The sequence below is a fragment of the Pelophylax lessonae genome (genome assembly GCF_965119305.1).
Source record: "Pelophylax lessonae genome assembly, chromosome: 4".
NCBI classification, from domain to species: Eukaryota; Metazoa; Chordata; class Amphibia; order Anura; family Ranidae; genus Pelophylax; species Pelophylax lessonae.
Window position 1 is genome coordinate 545834899 of NC_138771.1, and position 21674 is coordinate 545856572.

The 21674-nt window shown below is 41.4% G+C and overlaps 1 protein-coding gene across 2 annotated transcripts in view; it reads left to right on the plus strand.

Annotated features, from left to right (window-relative positions):
- PROM2 (prominin 2) overlaps positions 1-21138 on the plus strand; it is a 127820-nt gene extending 106682 nt beyond the window's left edge. Inside the window, exon 23 of one of the 2 annotated variants that reach the window (XM_082253152.1) lies at positions 20841-21138. In XM_082253152.1, the coding sequence (XP_082109278.1) occupies positions 20841-20976 (136 nt within the window). In that variant the 3' untranslated portion in view covers positions 20977-21138. Of the gene's footprint in view, positions 1-20780 lie in introns of both variants that reach the window. The other variant, XM_082253153.1, reaches the window with a different exon arrangement.
- The last annotated feature ends 536 nt before the right edge of the window (positions 21139-21674 follow it).

Below are 21674 nucleotides of genomic sequence, written 5' to 3' on the forward strand. Positions count from 1 at the left end.
TGTCCTTTTTACACACAAATAGAGCTTTCTTTTGGTGTTATTTGATCACCTCTGCAATTTTTATTTTTTGCGCTATAAGCAAAAAAAGAGCGACAGTTCTGAAAAAGAAAACAATATTTTTTACTTTCTGCTATATAACATTCCCAATTAAAAAAAAAATTAAAAATCTAATTTTTTCATCATTTTAGACCAATTTGTATTCTGCCACATATTTTTGGTAAAAAAAAATCCCAATAAGCGTGTATTGATTGGTTTGCACAAAGGTTATCGCATCTACAAACTAGGGGAAAGATTTATGTAATTTTTTTTTTTTTTTACTAGTAATGGTGGCGTTCAGCGATTTGTAGCGGGACTGCGGCATTGTGGTGGATAGAACAGACATCTAACTGACATTTTTGACACTTTTAGGGGGACCAGTGTTAAAAATATGCACTGTTACTGTACTAATGACACTGGCAGAAAAGTGGTTAACACCAGGGGCAATAAAAGGGTTAAATATGACCATAGGTGGGGATTTCTAACTGTGTGGGGGATGGGCTTGCTGCATGAACACAAAGACCTGTGTTCTTAACTGACAGAACAGCGGGCTGCCATGTTTACAATGGCAGGCCGATGTTCTGTCTCCATGGGGAGCGAGTGGGTGCCCGGCAGCAATCGTGGCCGCCGGACCCGCTGATTGGCTCCCCATGTGGCCAATGGGCGCGCACGCATGTGTACCCCGCTAGCAGTCCTGCGAAGCGGCGTACAGGTACGTCATTTTGCAGTACATACGTTTTACTTGTTTATCTACAGTCTTCTCTTCTCTACAGCCATTCAAAAGTGGTGAATTGTGATAAAATCCTTCTTCACCTGTCAGTATCAAAGAGGAGGGGGTGGAGAGCTGCAGTTACAGTGTGTGAAATCTGATTGGAGGAAAGAGACACACCCCCTTCAGGCAAGGCACAGGGCTGAAGGAAGGATAGAAAGCTGTGTTCTGAATAGACAAGCTGCATGCTGAGCTCTCCTACCTGTCACAAATGTATCTCATGTGCAGGGAAAACTTGTCAGAAGTGACTCATGCTGATAAAAGAGGAACTAAGCACCAGAGAGAAACAACACTTAGAGCTTTGGAGAAAGACAAGTAAACACTACAGATACACAGTATGTGCTTTGTTCAGATTTCATGACTGAGGTTGACAACCACTTTAGGTAACAGGGCAAACCCGCCTACAGTTTCATACAGCCATTAATTACTATGGGCGGTTGTACACAGTGGCTGTGTTATCCTGGCGCAGAAATACACCCCCATTTTACATCTTATGCTCAAAGTACCTGTGTGCATGAGCCCAAAAGTTCAGGTTTTGTGGCATTGCTGCTGCAAAAATGGCTCTGATGGTTCTGATGAAATAGCTAATGAAATCAGTCACTACAAGTCCACATACTTCCTGATTATGACATTACTATACATCAACATACTCACTGACTTTTGTGTTCATATGTCTTTAATAAAGACACTGATCATGATCATTCAATTCTTCATTTTTTGCTGGAGGTATACTGTATAGTACATTCACCATCTGCATTTGCTCACTCAAGTTATATTTATGGCTCAATCTCACATCACTTTGCAGTAACCTGTGGCAAAACATGTGAATTATAAAATAAAAACAAATGCAGCAACAAAGATACAAAACCACCAATAGATATTGTAAGGGATTAGCTCGGTGGTAGGCGTGGATGACCCCTTTGGGGGTGCGTTTTCACAGAGAAATAGCCCAAAAGTGCTTGCAAACAACAGGTTTATGGTTTATTCTTCCAATTTGTTTTAACAAGTGCATGCAGCAAAACATCAAAATAAAATAAAACACAAAATAAATCCTTGCCTCTGTGGGCGGCTACCTTCTCACGCTGGAACCTACCTAAGAAGTCTTCCCAACCTACTGTTGGGCCGACACTGCTGATCCTACAGCAGACACTCAAATGTCCATATTTTTGCTTTTCACACAGCACAAACATTGTCCATTGAACATGTCCCTTTGTTTTCTTTCACACAGAAACACTTCGTCTTCTCACCTTTGAGACGTCTTCACTCGTTTTTACCCTCCTGAGCGCACACCGCTTCAGGAGGTCTTCCCCATGCTCACTCAGCTTTCAGGGGGCACACAGGACTGTCCTCTACCCACATGGCGTCAGGATGCAGCCGTTTGTCTGCCTTCCTCTCCCAGCCCACACGGCGACAGGAGGCAGCAATCAATAGGACTTTCTCTGAACAAATTATAGAGGCCTTGATCTCCTCATTCTGAACAGCTGAATGGTTTTCAACTTCCTGCTGGCTCTTTTTGCAGCCAACACCCTATAGTATCAGTGAACTTTTCAAAGCAGGTGGGAATGTATCTCCTTCCTGTGACTACATTCCCAGATTTACCTGACTTCCTGTCACATACCCCCCCCTCTTGTTTCAACCCTAGGGTTGGGACACATATTTCCAGGCACGCATGTGTCAGGCACTGCTGACTCACTGATAAGCCTCCTATTATCCTCAAGCTTCCGGATGAAACTGTTTCTGTCATCTTCACTGACAGATTTCTCATAAATGCCACACAGTTTGTCTCTCATCTCATATACACATTCTTCAACTGCATTTTTGGCATAATTTTGCTCCTTCTCGTTTCTGTCATCTTCATTGACAGCTTTCTCATAAATGTCAGACAGCTTGTCCCTCATAACCGTCTGTCCAATCCACCATGGAGGACCGTGATCCATAGGCAACTCAATTGGGCTAGTCTTAAGGTCTTCAACATTCTTAAGACGCCTCTCTCTGCAATCCATAAATGTTTTCCACAAAACTTTGAGAACCTTTGCTTCACTAAGCTTTGTTCCAAGTAGGGACTCTTGACATCCCTCTGTGACTTGAGTTGCCTCTCCATACAGCTGTACACAATCATTGACTTTTTGTTGTAAAAGGGAATGATCTTCCTTCTTGAGCTTTGCTTGCTCTAAGATGCTGTGCAGAGGATTTTCCAATTGAGACAACAGGCTGTCACACATTTCTTCAAAGTGACCCCTGTTCCTTTTCCCAGAGATATCAATATCATTCAAACATTTCATATTCATAGGCAGATCTGAAGCATTTGCACTCATCAACTTCTTAAACTTTTCGCCCTCCTGAGCGAGTCGCAGTAAAGGCCTACTATTTGATTTGATATTCAGTTTATATTTCTTGCCAAACTCTTCACAGAAGTAGCCAACCAGAACATCATCAACTTTCCTTCCACCAACATAGGGGTCAAAGGCAACAACACAGTTGAACCCAGCGATCTGGGTGGTATCCATTATAGACCTCCTCTCTGCATCAGTGAAGAAGCATGGAACTGCAACACATTCTTTTACAGGTTTCTTCAATGCACTTTCTGCTGAACTATTTGACCGCTCAAGGTCACCTAGTTCCTTTTCTCTATCTGAATTCCACATGGAATGTATCTCAAGATCACGATCAAATTTCTGCCACCTGTCTTTCACCAGTTCCATTTTGGAAATATTCCCTGAAAGGCACTTGAACTTAATTTGCTTCACGTTTTCATCAACAGCCTTAGTTTTCTCCACTAGGTGGCGTTTGCTTTTTTCTCCCAGATTTATATCACTTGCTTTAGTTTTCTCCGCTTTAGTTTTCTCCACTAGGTTTTCAGCCTGAACTGAGAAAACATCACATTTCTTACACAGCTCCTTTGTTTGCTGAAGTTTTTGAAGGAACGGTTTATTCCACAGGGGTGATTCAAGCCACATGTCATCACATTTCTGAGGCTCACTCAGGACAGACCCCAAAACACTGATCCTTTTAAAAACTGCATCAGGCACACTATCCCCTCTTTGGGACAGATCCTCTGTTGCCTGTAATTCCTCTTCCAGTTCCTGCAACGGAATCTTCATCTCTTCTACTTGCTGTTCTAAGGCTCGTTTAGACTTTTCTAGCTCCTGAACGCTTTTCACAACATCATCCTTGGAGCGGACCAAATCTTCCATTTCTGTACACAGCTGTTGGTTAACTCTTTCTAGTTCAGCCTTACACTCTAGAGCTTCCTCCAAAGAGCGAGCCAAGAACAGGGCTTTGCTCTCGTTATCACGCACCTCCGTTTCTTCACGTGCGCGTTCTTCTGCATATTTTGCAGACACAGTCTTCTCTTCACCAAGCATCTGATCAAACTTCTTTTTCACATCTTCAACACACTGTAATGAACCAACGCTTTCTTCCATGCGTTTTTTCATATCCGCTATCTGAGCTTGCAATGTTGCGACTTGCTCTGATAGGTTTTTCTTTGCTTCCGCCTCCTCTTTTAATTGTTCCAGGAAGCCATTTTTCTCATCTTCCATTTGTTTGAGCTTTGTGCTAAAACTCAGCCTTTGACACCTCTCTTCCTGTAAGAGTTCCTGCGTGTCTTGCAGCTGCGATTCCAAGATAGAAAAATCTTCCGCAATTTCTCTAGATTTGCTGTCTGCTTGAGAAAGCTGATTTGTAACATTGTCCAACTCAACCTGCAGTCGGTTTGCCTTCTCTGACAGCTTAGCACACAATCGGTCACCTTCTGACACCTTCACTTGCGATTCCAGAAGCTGTGCCTCTACTTTTTCCCTCTTATGTTCACAATCTCCTTTTCCCTGCATAAGAGCTTTCACCTCATTGGCTAGCTTCTGGGAATGAGACTGTAATTCTGCCACACAGGCTTCTTTCTCCTTTAACTGCTGCTGGAAACGTTGGGCTTCACCTTTCCAACTTTCACAGTCTGCACGTAATTCATCTACCACATTGCTCAAAGTAGTGAGCTCATACACAGTACTCAGTAATTTAGCCTCTCTTTCACTTTTCTCTTTGTCGCTGAGAGACAATGTCGCTTTCAGAGCGACATTCTGTTCCTGCGACTCCTGCAGGTCTATTTTTGTAACTTCCAAACACTGAAGACTTTTTTCCAGCTGATTACGCAACTCCAACATATCAGCCATACTTTGCTTCTGCAAAGTCTGAATTTCACTTTCCTTTTCCATGAGGATGGTATCTTTCTCCATTATAGTCTCTCTGCGTTTTTGCAACTCGACCAAAAGAAGAGCAGTGGATTCTTCCCACTGTAACACATGAGACTTGAGTAGTTCATTCATTTCCTGCAAGTTTCTATGCTCCATTTTAAGCAATTCCAAGGCTTGTTCCTTTTCTTCCATTTTCCGTTGCAAGGCATCCAACTCAGCCCTGCACACATACTCGGTTTCTTCCAAACCGATGGCCTCCATTGGCTGCTGGCGTCTCTGTTTCCAGCCTGCCATGCTCTCTTGATGAGCCTTTTGTTGAGCTGCAAAGCTCCGCTGAAAATCCGCATTTGCCTGCTGTTGAGCTGCATTTGCCTGCTGTTGTGCTGTATTTGATATAATCAGTTGTTTCAACATCTCCTCCATTTTGAGCTTACTTTTCATCTGAGCACACTGCGTCTCCATAGCAGTTTCATCAGTGTTGCTAGGGACAACAACCTTCCTCTTTAGTATACTCTCTTTAGGCATGGATGGGGCTGGTTCAGACGGTAACATCCCCTCCATCCATAGAATCCGGTCTCTCATTTCATCTATCTTTGCATTCTTCAGGCGTTTTGAACGCCCCATCTTCAATAACTCCACAAACAAATTTTTCACAGTCCAGCAAAAAATTTCAGACCACTGTCTCTTTAACACATGTAGTTTTTCTCTCTCTTGCAAGATCTCTTTTCCTGCACACACAGTTTGTGCAGTCACTTGCACCAGACACAACAAAGTTCATCAAATAATTTTGAGACCGCTGTCTCTTTAAAACACTTTTTTTTTTTCTGTCAGGATCTTCTCTCCTGCACACATAGATTGTGCAATCTCATGCACCAGACAAAGTTCATCAAACATTTGCACTTCCTTGCAGGGATCTCTGCTTATGCCCGCATCCTCCACCATATGTAAGGGATTAGCTCGGTGGTAGGCGTGGATGACCCCTTTGGGGGTGCGTTTTCACAGAGAAATAGCCCAAAAGTGCTTGCAAACAACAGGTTTATGGTTTATTCTTCCAATTTGTTTTAACAAGTGCATGCAGCAAAACATCAAAATAAAATAAAACACAAAATAAATCCTTGCCTCTGTGGGCGGCTACCTTCTCACGCTGGAACCTACCTAAGAAGTCTTCCCAACCTACTGTTGGGCCGACACTGCTGATCCTACAGCAGACACTCAAATGTCCATTTGTTTGCTTTTCACACAGCACAAACATTGTCCATTGAACATGTCCCTTTGTTTTCTTTCACACAGAAACACTTCGTCTTCTCACCTTTGAGACGTCTTCACTCGTTTTTACCCTCCTGAGCGCACACCGCTTCAGGAGGTCTTCCCCATGCTCACTCAGCTTTCAGGGGGCACACAGGACTGTCCTCTACCCACATGGCGTCAGGATGCAGCCGTTTGTCTGCCTTCCTCTCCCAGCCCACACGGCGACAGGAGGCAGCAATCAATAGGACTTTCTCTGAACAAATTATAGAGGCCTTGATCTCCTCATTCTGAACAGCTGAATGGTTTTCAACTTCCTGCTGGCTCTTTTTGCAGCCAACACCCTATAGTATCAGTGAACTTTTCAAAGCAGGTGGGAATGTATCTCCTTCCTGTGACTACATTCCCAGATTTACCTGACTTCCTGTCACAATATCAAATTGACATATCAAAGGTGCTTGAAGTTAATAAATGTATCCCAATGAATGTCACATATTAATCAATTTAATAAACCTTCATGCCTGAAATTGCTTACCAGTTCACAAATAAATGTGCAATTCATCAAATATAAAATAGGCAGGTTTAAACCATCACATTAATAAATAAATAAGTGTACAGGTATTAAATGTACATTGTACATGTGCAATTCATAAATGTCCAGCCATCAATGACAGCAAATTAGATAGTGCTGCAAAAAAAGAAAAAAAAAAAACAGGGTGCTCAATAAATCACTCTTTGCTAAATTAGTGCTTCATCCACTGTTCATAGAAACCCCCAGTGGCCACACGTACTCACCAAATGTATATGACCCTCTAGCAAAAAGAAGGTCTATATGCTCCTAATTAAATCAGCTTAGAGGCAGAATGAGGCCTTCTGTGAATGTCCTTTATGGATCCAGTATTAGAGAGATGCAGAAGAGGACAGACTCATTGGGGTTGATTCACTACAACTGGAGAGTGAAAAATCTGATGCAGCTCTGCATAAAAAACAATCAGCTTCCGCTCACGTCACACGGAGGCCGTTTTGAAATCATGCGAGTTCAGTTGAACTCGCACAATTTCAAGCCGGCATTTCAGTCCAACTTTGGGGGCGATTTCACAAACATCTGTGTGGGTTCCTGTGCGTCCCCCTCCCCCCCCCCCCCCCCAAATCGCCAGAAGTAGTACAGAAACTACTTTTGGGAATCGGTGCGGCGCCGCAAAAATGGCGTTGCACCAATTTGGACGGTGCCATCGCCAGTAATTGGCTCCAAGTTTTTTTTGCCAAAGCCTAATTAAACAAGCTAAATTTAAAAGATAATTGGCTACCATGCACAGCTGCACCAGATTTTGCACTCTCCAGTTTTAGTAAATCATCCCCATTGTGTACAACATACATGTATTTACTAAAATAGTTACAAAAAAAAACCCTCACAAAACAAAGTGCATCATCCATCCTGCAGATACCATAGTTGCAGATGTGAAAAGCAATCCACTGTGGATCACTTTTCAGAGGGTCTTGACAGGTTGTGAGGAAAAGATATGTTGTCTCTGCACTGCCTGTTTTAACCCTGAAATGATAACCACATTGCACATGTACAGTCTTGAGAAGCTTCATCTCCCTGCTCAGGAAGAAGGTCAAGAGGGCTCGCGGCCTCCCGTGTGACCCAAGCCTGACTTTAGAAAACTATCTATGTTCTCCAGCCTTCTGGGCCATTACGTATGAGTCTTATTGTCCTTGGCTAAATGACTCATTGATTTTTGATTAGCAATTAAAGTGGTGGTTAACTGTAAAAAAATAAATAAAAAAACTGGGACCCTGCAAGATAATGTCATAACGCGCTAATATGCACATCATACTAGCACATTAGGACAGACTTACCTTAAAACAAAGCTCTCCAATGGCATGCTGTCACCGTTATCGGGGCTTCCATCTTCACCCAGTCTTTCTTCCTGGTTCGCAGGCTTCATGTGTTTCAATAGCCAAGCCACAATGATGTCTCAGCTGCTGCACAGAACTCTGAATGAAGTATGTTCAGAATATATATTAAGGAACCTTGCCTTATTATAGTCTGCATTTTTTATTTTTTGGGCTATAAACAAAAAAATACAGACAATTTTGAATAAAAATATATATTTTTTTATTTTATGCTATAAAACACATGAAATAAAAAAATGTAAAAAAAATCTAATTTCTTCATCAATTTAGGCCAATATGTATTCTGCTATATATATTTCGTTAACAAAAATCCCAATAAGCATATATTTAATTCGTTTGCACAAAAGTTATAGCGTCTACAAACTATGCTGGAATTTTTTTTTTTTTTTTTTTACTAGTAATGGCGACGATCAGTGACTTATAGTGGGACTGCTATATTGCGGTGGACAGTCGGGATTCTAACTGACACTTTTGACACTTTTTGGGGACCAGCAACACTAATACAGTGATCAGTGCTAAAAAATATGCACTGTCACTGTACAAATGACACTGGCAGGGAAGGGGTTAACATCAGGGGCGATCAAAAGGGTTAAATGTGCAAATTGTAAATAGTTAGTTTGGGTCTCTGAAGTCCAGTAGGGACCTCTGTGTCCCAACAGGGTCATGTTCCAAATAGTCGCTATATTTTCTAACATGTGATTGTATTATTGTTCTTGATTTTTTTAGATTTTTTGTAAAAGTAAAATTAGAATTTTTATATATATATATTTACTCTCTCTCTCTCTCTATATATATATATATATATATATATATATATATATATATATATATATATATATAATCAGTGTTATGCCCTTCAAAGTCCCATCAGAGGGTTTTTTCTGTGTTCGCAAAGGGTTAAATGTGTGCCTGACCAGTGCTTTACTACTGTGGGGGGGGGGGGGGTGTTTGTACTAGAAGAAGGCATGCATTGGTGTCTCTACTTAGCAGAGACACAAGATCCATGTCTTCTTTAGTGACAAAACAGCGATCTTCCTTGTTTACATAGGCAGACCGCCGTTCTATCACTGTACCAAAGCATCAGCGGGTGGCGGTGGACATCTAGTCCACCGTACCTGCCAATCAGCTCTCACTGTGTCTAATCCCAGCGGGAGCGGGCCACTGGCGGGGCGTGCGCACGCCTCAAACACAGAAGTGCAGGAGAGCCGATTTGCCGTGTATACGGTTGGCAAGCGGTTAAAGAATAACTCCACTTTTGATGAAAAATGAAAACAATCCCTTCTGGGTGATCAATGTACATTGCAAGAATTTTAACCAATTTTGTTGCAGATGTCAACCTGTTTCTGTTCTGAGGAAACAGCTGTTTGATGTGTGCAGAGTGAATCCGAATAGAAGTGACCTTTTCATTATTAATCAGCTGATGCACTTGCAGTGTCCTAATAACGAAAGTTGCTTGAATCCCTTTAGAAGTGAAATAACTTTTTCAGAGTAACTTACCGGAAAAAAAGTTTCTGTTGCAGAGGATGCCTAAAATCTATCTCATATGTTTGTGCAAACTTCTGGCAAATCAGTAAGCCTATCGCACAATCAGGAATTTACATTTCTGGGGAGGTTCTATACACCATCTGTGTACAGAACGCCTCCAGGATGCAATATTGCATTGCATTTTAAAAAACTATTACAGCGCTACTGATTTAAAAGGAAAGGTAATTAATATTAATATTAAATTATAGTATGGCTTGTGTAGCAACTGTCCTGTATGCACTTTATTATTTTTTTCATTTGCTATTTTTTCCCCACAAAAATATACTTACCCTTTATTTTTTTTGTCCATCAATCTTAAGTCAGAATTTGTTTTAACATACTTATAAATTTTAATTAAAAAATTTTCATTCCGTTTTCATTCACTTTCCATTCTGACTTTCGTACATTTCCTTTTTTTAGATGCCATCCCCCTGGTTGTCACAGAAATAAAATTAAACAAAAGAAAGCGGAATGAAAACGGCCAATGCATTTCAATGTGATTTATATTGTACGCAATGTACAAACGCAGAACCTGAAGGATTAAAACTGCAGCATGCTGTAGTTTCATTTTTCAATACATTTCAAAGGAAACACAAAAAGCAAAGCTCACATTCTTGTGGATGAACAGATATAAAAGAAGGACCTGCAAGTTGCTGCAGAACCCATCCTGCTCTTAAAAAAATGCTCATGTCACCACATACATTGCTGTAGTTTACCATTATCATATTGTTATATGGTATATAAAATAGAACTCTCCTTCGGCTAAAAAGGAACAACAGCCCTTCTTTCCATGTCTGTTATATACAATATGGACTCTAACTTCTAGGGGTTTAGCTACAATTGCAGCCCCGCGTTCCCCTTACTGATTGGAGGATCTGCCTTCTGTAGTCACATGATCAGTCCTAATGAATAGAGAATACCTGCTGAGAAATGCTGTGAAAAAATGGTAGAAATTTACATTTCTGAGGGCATTCTGTCCAATCGCCATGGAAACATTTCAGTAATTTTAGTAAATCAGTAAAACATGCCGTTATTTTTCTTTTTTTTTTTTTTTCAAACAAGTGGAGTTACTGATTGACACCATTGTCTGCCTGACCTTAAAGTGGAACTTCTCAAACCCCAACCTTTTCTCTCTAATGAGGTGGTGACTGAATTCGTTTTCTTTTTTTGGCTTTTTTCACCTGGTTATTCTGCCATTAACACACTTTGGGATTGATTTACTGAAATTGGAGAGTTCAAAATGTGGTGCAGTTGTGCATAGTAGCCAGGGCTTTTTTTCTCAGAAAATAGGTGCAGGAACTCAATTACGACCCCCCAAATTCTGCCTCCCCCCACACCCTCCAAACCACACCAAAGAGTAGTTATGGTCCAATTGCACTAACAGTTAGAGGGTATTAAAGGGGCATTAAATACCAGGAGTGCATTATGTGCAGGTTTCGGGGATGTGCTACAAACAGAATATAGAGTTAAGCTGCTTGCCTCTACATCCCCCATCCACATCTCACTTTCATCCCTCTTCAGCTCTAACCTCTGCATGCAAACCCCCCCCCCCCCATCTTTCACATGTCTTACTTATGTTGCTGTATGAAGCCCCCATCTGGTTCTAGTACCTTCCCGGACACTGTAGGTGGCTCTGCCTCTCTCATTTGCAATGAGATCATCCAGTGGGGGTGTCGTCACCCACAATGCACCCTGGGCACCTGCTTCTCCCTTGTCCCCATTCTGCACTCTGTGGGAGCCACTGGGAGACAAGCTGTCACTGGTAAATACAGAAGACGGATGTCTGTGTTAACAAGTGATAGTGGTGAGCAGGGAGCCGTTGGCCTAAGCCAGAGGTGGTGGAACTGAGTTCCACCAAGTTCCAGCTGAAAAAAAGCCCTGATAGTAGCCAATTGGCTTCTAACCTAAGCTTGTTGAGTTAGGGTCCTTTTACATGGGCTTTCCACCCGGTGAACTCCGTTTTGCTCAGCTGGGATCGGCGAATCGATTTACTTTGCAGAGACGAACCTGTCAGATCCCCGCTCTCCTCTATGGGGAGATAGGATGAACACAGACCGCCTGTACGTTTTCATGTGATCCGATCCTCCAGACTGATGGAAAATAGGGTTTCCATCCATCTGGATTTCACAGACAGGATCGGATTGGATAGGAATGGGTGTCCATGTCCATAGAAGTACATGGAGTATCCGATCAGGTCCGCCTAAAAAAATTGACAGGCAGACCTGATTGAAAAGCCCGTGTGAAAGGGGCCTTTAGCTTTGACAAAAAACCTGCACTCTCCAGTTTTAGTAAATCAACCCCTTTCGAACCATAATTAGGCAGGCTGAATATACCCAGTTGATCAATCAATCAACTTGGGTACAATCAGCCTGCCAGATTCTCTTGCGATTACCACTGTCTTCTACCAGCGGGGATGGCTTCCCCCACTCCCCGCCATGAGCAGACAATTGCTGATTCCCCTGATTGCTGATTCAGCACTGTTTATGTTAATGAGGGAATCATGCAAATTTCTTTCCTGCAACCCGTGGTATGCCTTAGATGTAACTGTTTTGGGAAACAGTTAATTCATCTCTATTGTAAGAAGTTACAGACACCATTTCTTTCCTTTGGAGATAAATGTTTTACATAAATGAATAAGAGCAGACCATTTTAGATGGTTTGTCTCAACTGTCATTTTTGCTGGACAGTTTGATCTGTTAAAGTGGAACTGAACAGCAGGCAGACTTTTATTGCAGAAGAGACGTGCACTGCTCGTTGTCTTCTCCAGCGATGTAAACGTGCGCAGCTCAGCTTACAGTGACAGGTCAGTCCCTGAGTGCTGGGATGATGTGCATGGAGTGATGTTATCCCTCGCCAGCCAATGAAGAGGCCCGAAGACCAGCACATTTAGAAGAAAATACCCAAAAAGGACTGTTGGAAGGGTAAGTATTCACTCTTTAGTTCTGCATTAAAGGTAGTGTCACATACTTGATAGAAGAGCCTGATACAATGAGGAAGGCCTCTCTTACACCTCTGACTCGGGGCCCCTGATAGAGTATATAGCAGTGATATGTGCATACGTGCGTGCGAACATGCACCTATGAGCACATGCACATCTCCTACGTGCACGTGAAGAGCCATGAACAGGAATCTGCCCAAGGTAGCCATCTTGTCTGTAGATAAAAAAAATAACAGACTTACTGATTAGGTCTCTAAGTTAAAATAAACCAAAAAAAAAAAAAAGCCTAAAGCAAGAAAAGTAATGCAGCCACCACATCTAGGAATAGGTAAAATGCAATATAATACATTTTTGTTTTTGAGTTTCATACTACTTTATAGAAGTATTTTACTTACGAGCAGGCAGGTTCTTTATTGCAGACATGCAATGTCTCTTCTACAGTAAAATACAAATACCTGCCTGCTCTCAGCATTCCCCAGCATGTAAAATGAGTTGCGCCTGCACAGCTCATCTTACAGTGCCGGTCCTTGTCCCTGTGGGCCGGGATGACCAGCTCCTGCGCATGCGTAGGAGTGACATTATCTTGCACGGGTCACTGAATATTGCTGAAAGCTGGCACACAGAAGAAGATGCCAGTGCTGGTGAGGGATGGGACCATTGGAGGAAAGGTGATTATAGCTCCGTTTCATTCCACTTTAAGGATGGTCGAGGATTACAATAATGTAAGTGCAAATTAGTTGTACAGTTCCATTTTAAGTTTTCGAAAAGCCAACACTTTATTTTTTTGTTTTGGATAGAGAAGGGAAGTGTTAAAGCCTTTGTTTGCTTTTTTTTTTTTTTGCCCTCTGTGTCACCATTGGGGGGATTTACCCTCTAACAGTGCACAATGCAACAGATGCACTTGTTGTCCGCCATATTTCAAAGGAATGTGAAATTATTACTTTTGAACTTGCCTTTCGTTGATTGTTGTTTGCTGCAGATTGATGTGATGAGGAACATATGATTAAACTTTTGATTATTTGTAAACGATTTCTGTATTCAGTATCTTTATATATCTTTGTATAGAGGAATTAGCAAGGCAACGTTCACCATAAATAAAGTCGGCACTGACCACCAAAGGTCCTTTTTCAATTTGGTTCACAAAAGGGTTGATTTACTAAAGGCAAATAGACTGTGCACTCTGCAATAGTAGTTGCTCCAAAGCTTAGTAAATGAGCAAAAGCTCTGCTGACTTCCATCATCCGATCATGTGCAAGCAAAAATTATTTTTTTTTTTTGTTGCTTGTGATTGGGTATTTTTTGTAAAGTAAAGTCTTACCTCATTTACTAAACTTTGAAGCAACTGCACTTTGCAAAGTGCACAGTCTTTTTGCCTTTAGTAAATCAACCCCATAGAGTCACCATACCAATGTGTGGTCCTGAAAATTGCATCTATTATCTATTTAGCACTTTGATATCATCTTTAAATCCCCAATTGCAATTTTTTACGTTTTATGTTAATTTTCTACACTATGTACATTTATTTATCCCTTCCTCTTTTCTTCAGTCTTTGTGCCTCCATCTGCTCCCACAAACTGTTTTCAGATTTAATCAATTTAGAGGAGCTACTAAATATTCAGTAAAAATGGCTGTTGGAATTACACAAACTTGTGACTGCCACCAATTAAAAATCAGTCATGCACACAACAGCAACCTTAGAAAAAAAGAATTGGAACTGGTGCATGCAGGGAAATATGGAGAGAATTCTAATGTTAACTTGTCATGAAATAAATTCTAGGCCTCTTGCCTGCATTTAAGGCTGCATAACCATGTACAGTGCAATTAAACTGTCGGCGGAAGCAGCTATTCGTGACTGTTCACCCAGCCAGCAATTACTGCCGATGGTCTTTCATGGCACTGTACTGGCTCTGTGGCTGTAGAAATCCATAGAGTCTTGCTGCTGGGATTCTCAGCATAATTAAATATTCATGACAATGCTTAAACATGCTGAGTCCCTTACCCAAACCAAACACTTAAGCTCGGTTCACACTGGGGCGGCACGACTCTGTACTACTTTGGGGGCGACTTGTGCATTCCCACTTGAGCGACTTGCACGGACTTCACATAATAGAAGTCTATGCAAGTCGCTCCGAGGTCGCCCCGAAGTAGTACAGGACCCTTTTCTAAGTCGGAGCGACTTGTGTCGCTCCTATTAGATCGGGTCCTGTAGCAGTCAATGGACCGCAAGGGAGCGCGACTTGTCAGGCTAACAAGTCGCCTGACAAGTCGCGCTGGTGTGAATGGTGTCCAAACCAAATATTGAAATCATGGAAGTCAGAGGAAAATCTTGTAGAGGGATTTTGTTCTACCTACTTGTTCCAGGTAAGAGACTCAACTATTGAAACAAAGGGAGAAAGAAAGCTCAGCAATGGCAGCCTCCTTCTTTCTCTCATTATATGTTTTTTTTTTTTGTTTACACCCTGCAAACATAACACTATATAAATATATATACTGTATATATATATATTGTGTTTATCCGATTCCTACACGGACACTATATATAAATGGCCTAGTGGGACAATGTCTTATTAATTGATTTAATTGATAAATGTGTGTAAAAAAATACATTTTCATTTTCATTCCATATTTTCCAAAAATTTGTGGCAAAAAAAATGAAATCTTCAAAAGACTCCCAATGCCTCTTAGACAATGCTTTGGAATGTTTGCTTTCCAAAATGTGGTCATTTTATGGGAGTTTCCACTGTCCTAGTGCTCCAGGGCCTTCAAAATGTGATAGTTGGTAGTCAGGAAATTATTGTGTAATGTATGCCCCTAAAATCCTTGGATTTTGGGCTCCTCTATGTAGCTGACTGTGAAAAAGGCTCTCATGTGCTTGTGGTATCCCCATACTTCAAAGGCATAGAAGAAGGTGTTTTGGGTTGTCATTCTATGTATGCCTATGCTGTGTGAGAGAAATATGACAAGTTTATTTAATTATTTAATTTCTTTATTTTCCAAAAAATTGTGACAAAAAATTACAATTTCAAAAAATTCACCATGCCTCTTGCTAAATACATTGGACTGTCTGCTTTCCAAAAAATGTGTCATGAAGGGGTTTTTTTGTACTGTCCTGGAATTTTAGGGTCTCAAGAAGTGAGACAGGCATTCAGTACACGAGCCCTGATCAATTTTCAATTTTTTTTTACCATAGCTTGTAGACTCTATAACTTTCACACAGACTAAATAATATACACATAGGTGGCAAAATCTGATGCAGCTGGGCATGGTATCCAATCAGCTTCTAACTTCAGCTTGTTCAGTTAGGCCTCTTTCACATGGGTGCACCGCTGATGGAGTCCGTTCTGCTAAGTGGGGGGATCAATCCGCCGATCCCTGCTGAGCTGTCAGATGCCCGCTGTCCTCTATGGGGAGATCGGATGAGAACAGACCGCCTGTCCGTTCTCATCCGATCCTATCCTATCCGATCCTCCGGACGGATGAAAAATAGGGTTTCCATCCGTCCGGATTTCATGGACAGAATTGGATCGGAGAGCAGCGGGTGTTAGTGGACATGTCTCCGCTGACATCCGCTGCCCCATAGGGATGCATGGAGCATCCGATCAGGTCCGCCTAAAAAACTGACAGGCAGATCGGATCGCCCATGTGAAAGGGGCCTTAAGCTTTTACAAAACACCTGGAAGCTGATTGGTTTCTATGCAGAGCTGCACCAGATTTTGTACTCTCCAGTTTTAGTAAATCAACACCACTGATTTTGGATTTCTACCAAAGAAATGTAGCAGAATACATTTGGCCTAAATATAGAAGGATTAACCACTTCAGCTCCAGAAGGTTTTACCCTCTTTGTGACCAGGGCATTTTTTGCGATACGGCACTGCGCTGCTTTAGCTGACAATTGCGCAGTCGTGTGATGCTGTATCTATATAATAATTTTTCCCCACAAATAGTGGTGGTATTTGATCACCTCTGCAGTTTTTATTTTTTTGTTGCGTTATAAACAAAAAAAGGCCGACAAACTTAAAAAAAAAAACAATAGTTTTTATATTCTGCTATAAAACATTCCCAATAAAAAAAATGTAAAAAGTCAAATTTTTTTCATCAATTTAGGTCAATATGTATTCTGCTACATTTTTTTGGTAAAAAAAATCCTAATAAGTTTCTTTTGATTGGTTTGCGCAAAATTATAGTGTCCACAAACTATGGGATGGATTTATGGACTTTTTATTTTTTTTTATTATTTTTACTAGTAATGGCGGCAATCAGCGATTTTTAGCGGGACTGCGACATTGCGGCGGACAAATCTGACACTAAGTGACTTTTTTTGGGAACCAGTGACACCAATACAGTGATCAGTGCTAAAAAAAATGAACTGTTACTGTATAAATGACACTGGCAGGGAAGGGGTTAACACTAGGGGTGATCAGGGCGTTAAGTGTGCTCCTAGGAAGTGCTTTCCAACTGTGTGGGGTGGATGTGCTAGAGGAAAAGAGAGATCTGTGTTCCAGCTTAGCTGAAACACAAGAGCTTTCTCTGCCTCGGTGACAGAACAGCTGTCTGCCTTGTGTACATACGCAGATGGCCCTTCTGTCATTCCCGCTGGCCGCTGGACCCGCTGATTGGCTCCCGCTGTGTCTGATCACAGCACGAGCGGCACTCCGGCAGCGCGCGCGTGCCCCTGAGAACCCCTGCACAAAAGCACTTGCCTATATGTATAAAAGGTTTACCCTTGAAAAAGTCACATGTGGTCAGTGACGCAACGCGTCGGGAGGAGACGGGTGGCGTCACTTCCGGTCTACGGCAGAGACCAGAAGTATCGGAAATACCGCTATTGCGGCTACTCGTTTACTGATTCTTAACTGTAAGTCTTGCTATTGTTCTTAAATAAAGTTGTTATACTTACTACACTATAAAGTTCTCTTCTATTATGTCCCTGCTATGAGGGGGAGTCCCAGGAAGATTGCCTTACCAGTTTAAATAGAGTGATGTGGTACAACTCACTGGCTGATCTACTTATATGAGTGGGGGGATCTACTAGTGGCCTCAGAAAGCCCCTGATGTGGAAGAGGACCCTGACTCAAGCCTGGTGTTAAAAAAGTTTTGGATTAATTAACATTGGTAATGCGTCTTGCTGGCAATTGAAGATTCACAAGATTCACTCCACGCATTTGAAGCACTTTATTTGTCTATCAATTTACACCTTTGCACATGGACACTTTTGCTTGATGAATATTTACTCACTATCTAATGCAATATACTATTTGTTTGCCTTTGACTTCATGCAGTTGAAGCACTTTATTTATTTATTTATTTGCACTGTTGCACATGGACTCTTTTTCTTGAAGAACGTTTTTCTTCAATATTTGTTTGCTTTGATATATCATCTTGAGCACTTATTATCCATTTACTTTGCACATTGGATTCTCGGCTTTTTTTTTTTTTTTGCGATATTTGCACATGATGATGCTCATGGTCACTGTTATAGTACGCAATTCATGGTGATTCACAGTTTTGCCTTGTTTTAATATGCAACACAGTTTGTGCCTTATTTCACTTTATTGCTGGTGAGTTTTACTCACTGAGAAATCAGCGCCGATTTTATTTTTATTTTGTTTACTTGCCTATATGTGATTTTGCGCAGCCTGGCGTTCCGGAAGTGGTTAAATACCACTAAAAGAAAACTCTATTTGTCTAAAAAAAATTATAAAAAATGTATTTGGGTACAGTGTTGCATCTCTGAGCAATTGTCATTCAAGGTGTGACAGTGCTAAAAACTGCAAAATGGCCTGGGCAGGAAGGGGTGAAAGTGTTTGGTCTTGATACAGTTAAATACCACCAAAATAAAGCTGTATCTGACTCAGAAAAACATATAAAATACATTTGGGTATAGTGTTGCATGACCAAGTATTTGTCATACAAAGTGCGATATCGCTGAAATATAAAAAAATGGCGGGGGCAGGAAGGAGAAAGCAAGTTCATTCTTGAAGTGGATATACAGTATTCATTTACACAGTGATACTAAATAACTAAAAGAACGCAGAGTGTTCACGTAATAAATGGAGGACTGAAGATTCACTTCAGTTATCCAATAAAGTGAAAGTCAAATTCCTGTTTTTAATTTCATTTGCACATGATTGGGCATTAAAAGTTAATGCATCTTCAGTAAAATTTATTGAGTGAAGATCCCTAACTCCGTTAGTAAAATAGGTATACTTCAATTTAGTGACCAATCAGCAGTATCTTTTTTGTAATTTGGTAAAATCGTGGAGATTCAATATAAATCATAATAAATACAGCAAGCTTGCTTTAGAATAAAATGCCTGATCACTGCTGCTATCTATACTTCTGCCGGTAAAACTGATATTTGTTCTAGCTGAGGGGATGGGGGGATTTACAACCTAATGACTGCTTGACTATGCCTTAAAAATTACATATAAGGGCGTTTTCAAACCAGGTGCAGTGCATTAACGCGGTAATTGTGCATTTGCAATTCTTAATGCCACCCCTACACATCCACCAATTGCATACATGTTTTTGCCCACTAAAATGCATGGTACCGCAGTACCATTCATTTTGGTGGGGCTCTATTTAAAAATCATGGCAGCACATTTTTTTGCATATTTCACTAGCATAGATCAGCCAAATTAAAAACGCAACATGCAGGATCATACAAAAAAACGCTCATGCTTGGACATACCCCCTTGTGGCTGAAGGAGGAAAATGGACAGTATCAGTTCCTCTATATTCCATCTCTCCTATCCAGGTTAATTTTTTTCTGCTGCCCCCTGTGTGCTCCCCTTGTACCCCCCCCCCCCCCGCAGTAATGCCAGCTCCACCCCGCCTCTCCCGCCAGCTGCTGAGGGGGGGATATGTTAGAATGGAGAGCGGGGAAAGGGGCCAATAAATATGTAATTTGCCAGCCCCTTTCTTTTCTGAATGGACACAGAGGGTATTTAGAACTGATTGCTTCTGTGTCCATTCATAACTGAAGCATAGTAAAGTGTGTTTACTATGCTTCAGTTTGTGAATGGATGGGAAGCTCTGTACAAAGCTCTTCATATCCATTCATTCAGTGAGGCTGCAGAGATGGAGATTGGGAGATGTGTCCTCAATCTCCTTTCTCTGTCTCAAATGTGAAACATCTGTTTTAGGTCTGTTTAGCTGTTTAGACCCTTGATATTTCATCAAAGTCCCTCAACGGGGTTCCAAAAAATTTTTTACAAAATAATAAAAAATAAAATTGTAAAAAAAAAAAGTAATAATGAAAAGTAAAATGGAAAAAAATAATACAATTAAAATGACAAAAATAAAAACTACTGACCCCATCCACTGCCATACTGTCAAAGTCCATTTCCCTACTGACATTGTCCACCGCTCTACTGACGGACACCATACACAGTCCTACTGACACCAGTGGCAGGATTACCAGGGTCACAAAGTTTGCACTTGCGACTGGGCCCTGGCTTCTCGCTATTGTGGTGGGGATGGCAGGAAGGGGGCTGCTGCACATGTGAAAGGGTCCCAATGCAGGACTGTAATAAAGAGCCCCGTGATGGGAGTAAAGGGCCCCAGGATCAGTGGGAAGGGACCAGGCTTGGAGAAAAGGGCCCAGGTTTGGAGGGAAGGTCCCTGGGCTTGGAGGGAAGGTCCCCCGGGCTTGGAGGGAAGGGCCCCAGCAGGGGGTCAGTAGGGCTATTTATGGTTTCCTGCACCGGGGCCCTGAAGGTTCTAGTTACGCCTCTGGGTTCCATGCAGCACAACATGTGTTGATGCACCAAAACAACCCATGTGAAACTGCACATTAAATCAGAATGGGATGGTCCACCATAAGCCAGCCTAAGCAGGAGCCTAGTGGATATCCAGATGACTCAACTAAACCCTTCATGCTCCTATTTATACCAGTCCTTGTCAATGTGATTCAAAGCTGCTACCTTACCTTAGCGTCCTGTTTAGTCTTAATCTGTCTCGGCATGGAACAATGAACTCTAAATGTAAACACGTGCATTCTTGGAAATACAACCTCACTTTGAGTAGTCAATTTATTGACTTCATTATTATAGTAATGATGTGTCTTGTTTCTTTCATTGAATGCTACTCACACCGATTGCGATTTCTCCCTATACTAATACGCTTTCTGCCTCTTATCTGTCTCTGTGTTCCCTCACAGAACTTCTCTGACGCTCTAGTCCTGCCTGATTGTCTATCAATGTGTCTGCTCTACCTGCAGAGGCCCCAAACCTGAGGAGGAGAACCTCTTCCCATTAACACAAAGTAAAGATGAAGAAGATGAACATCCTGGTATCAAGGAAAGAAAATCGCCACACATGGGTGTGAAAGTGACCAGTCAGAACACTGTATACTAAACCTCAAAAGCTTCCCCAAGCAGTGCCTGAAGATGGACTTTGTGCATTTTCTTTATATGTAAAATACATACCAAGGTGAACAATTCTGTTATGTGAATGTAAAATATATCATATGTGGGAAAGACTATAATAAAAGAATCTCATATAAGGCCTCTCGCCCATGGACGCACATGAAAATACCACATTTTTAGGCATTCAAACATTTTTTTTTTTAACAAAGAAATGACAAAGATGTGGCGCTCTCAAAATGTTCACAACCGGGGATGAAAATATATCGTAGATGTCCCAGGTGTATTACAAAGTTAAGTTCAAAAAAATAATCACCGACTGATAGTTCACTCCAAAGGAAGCCAACAGGTGATGGGCATCTTGCACTTAAGGGGTAATGATTCCTGCTGCACCTTACCCTTAGGATCAGGGAAGATCTACCAGCATCAGGTAACATGAAAGAAAGCAGCAAGGGTACATGGATGCATTAGTATCTTGCACTCTTTTATCAGTAAAAACAATGGGTCCACTTACAGTTATTAGCAGGTTTGAGAAAGGGCCGTCAAGCCCAGAAACATGTTGCTTGTCATGTTCTTGTCCACCTATCCCGCTCAATCTATGTAAGAGGTGTCCAGATCATCCAATATAATGAAAAGGGTAGCGCTACGTGTGTATATGTTAGCTGGCCCGAGTGTGGTATCCTGCACTTC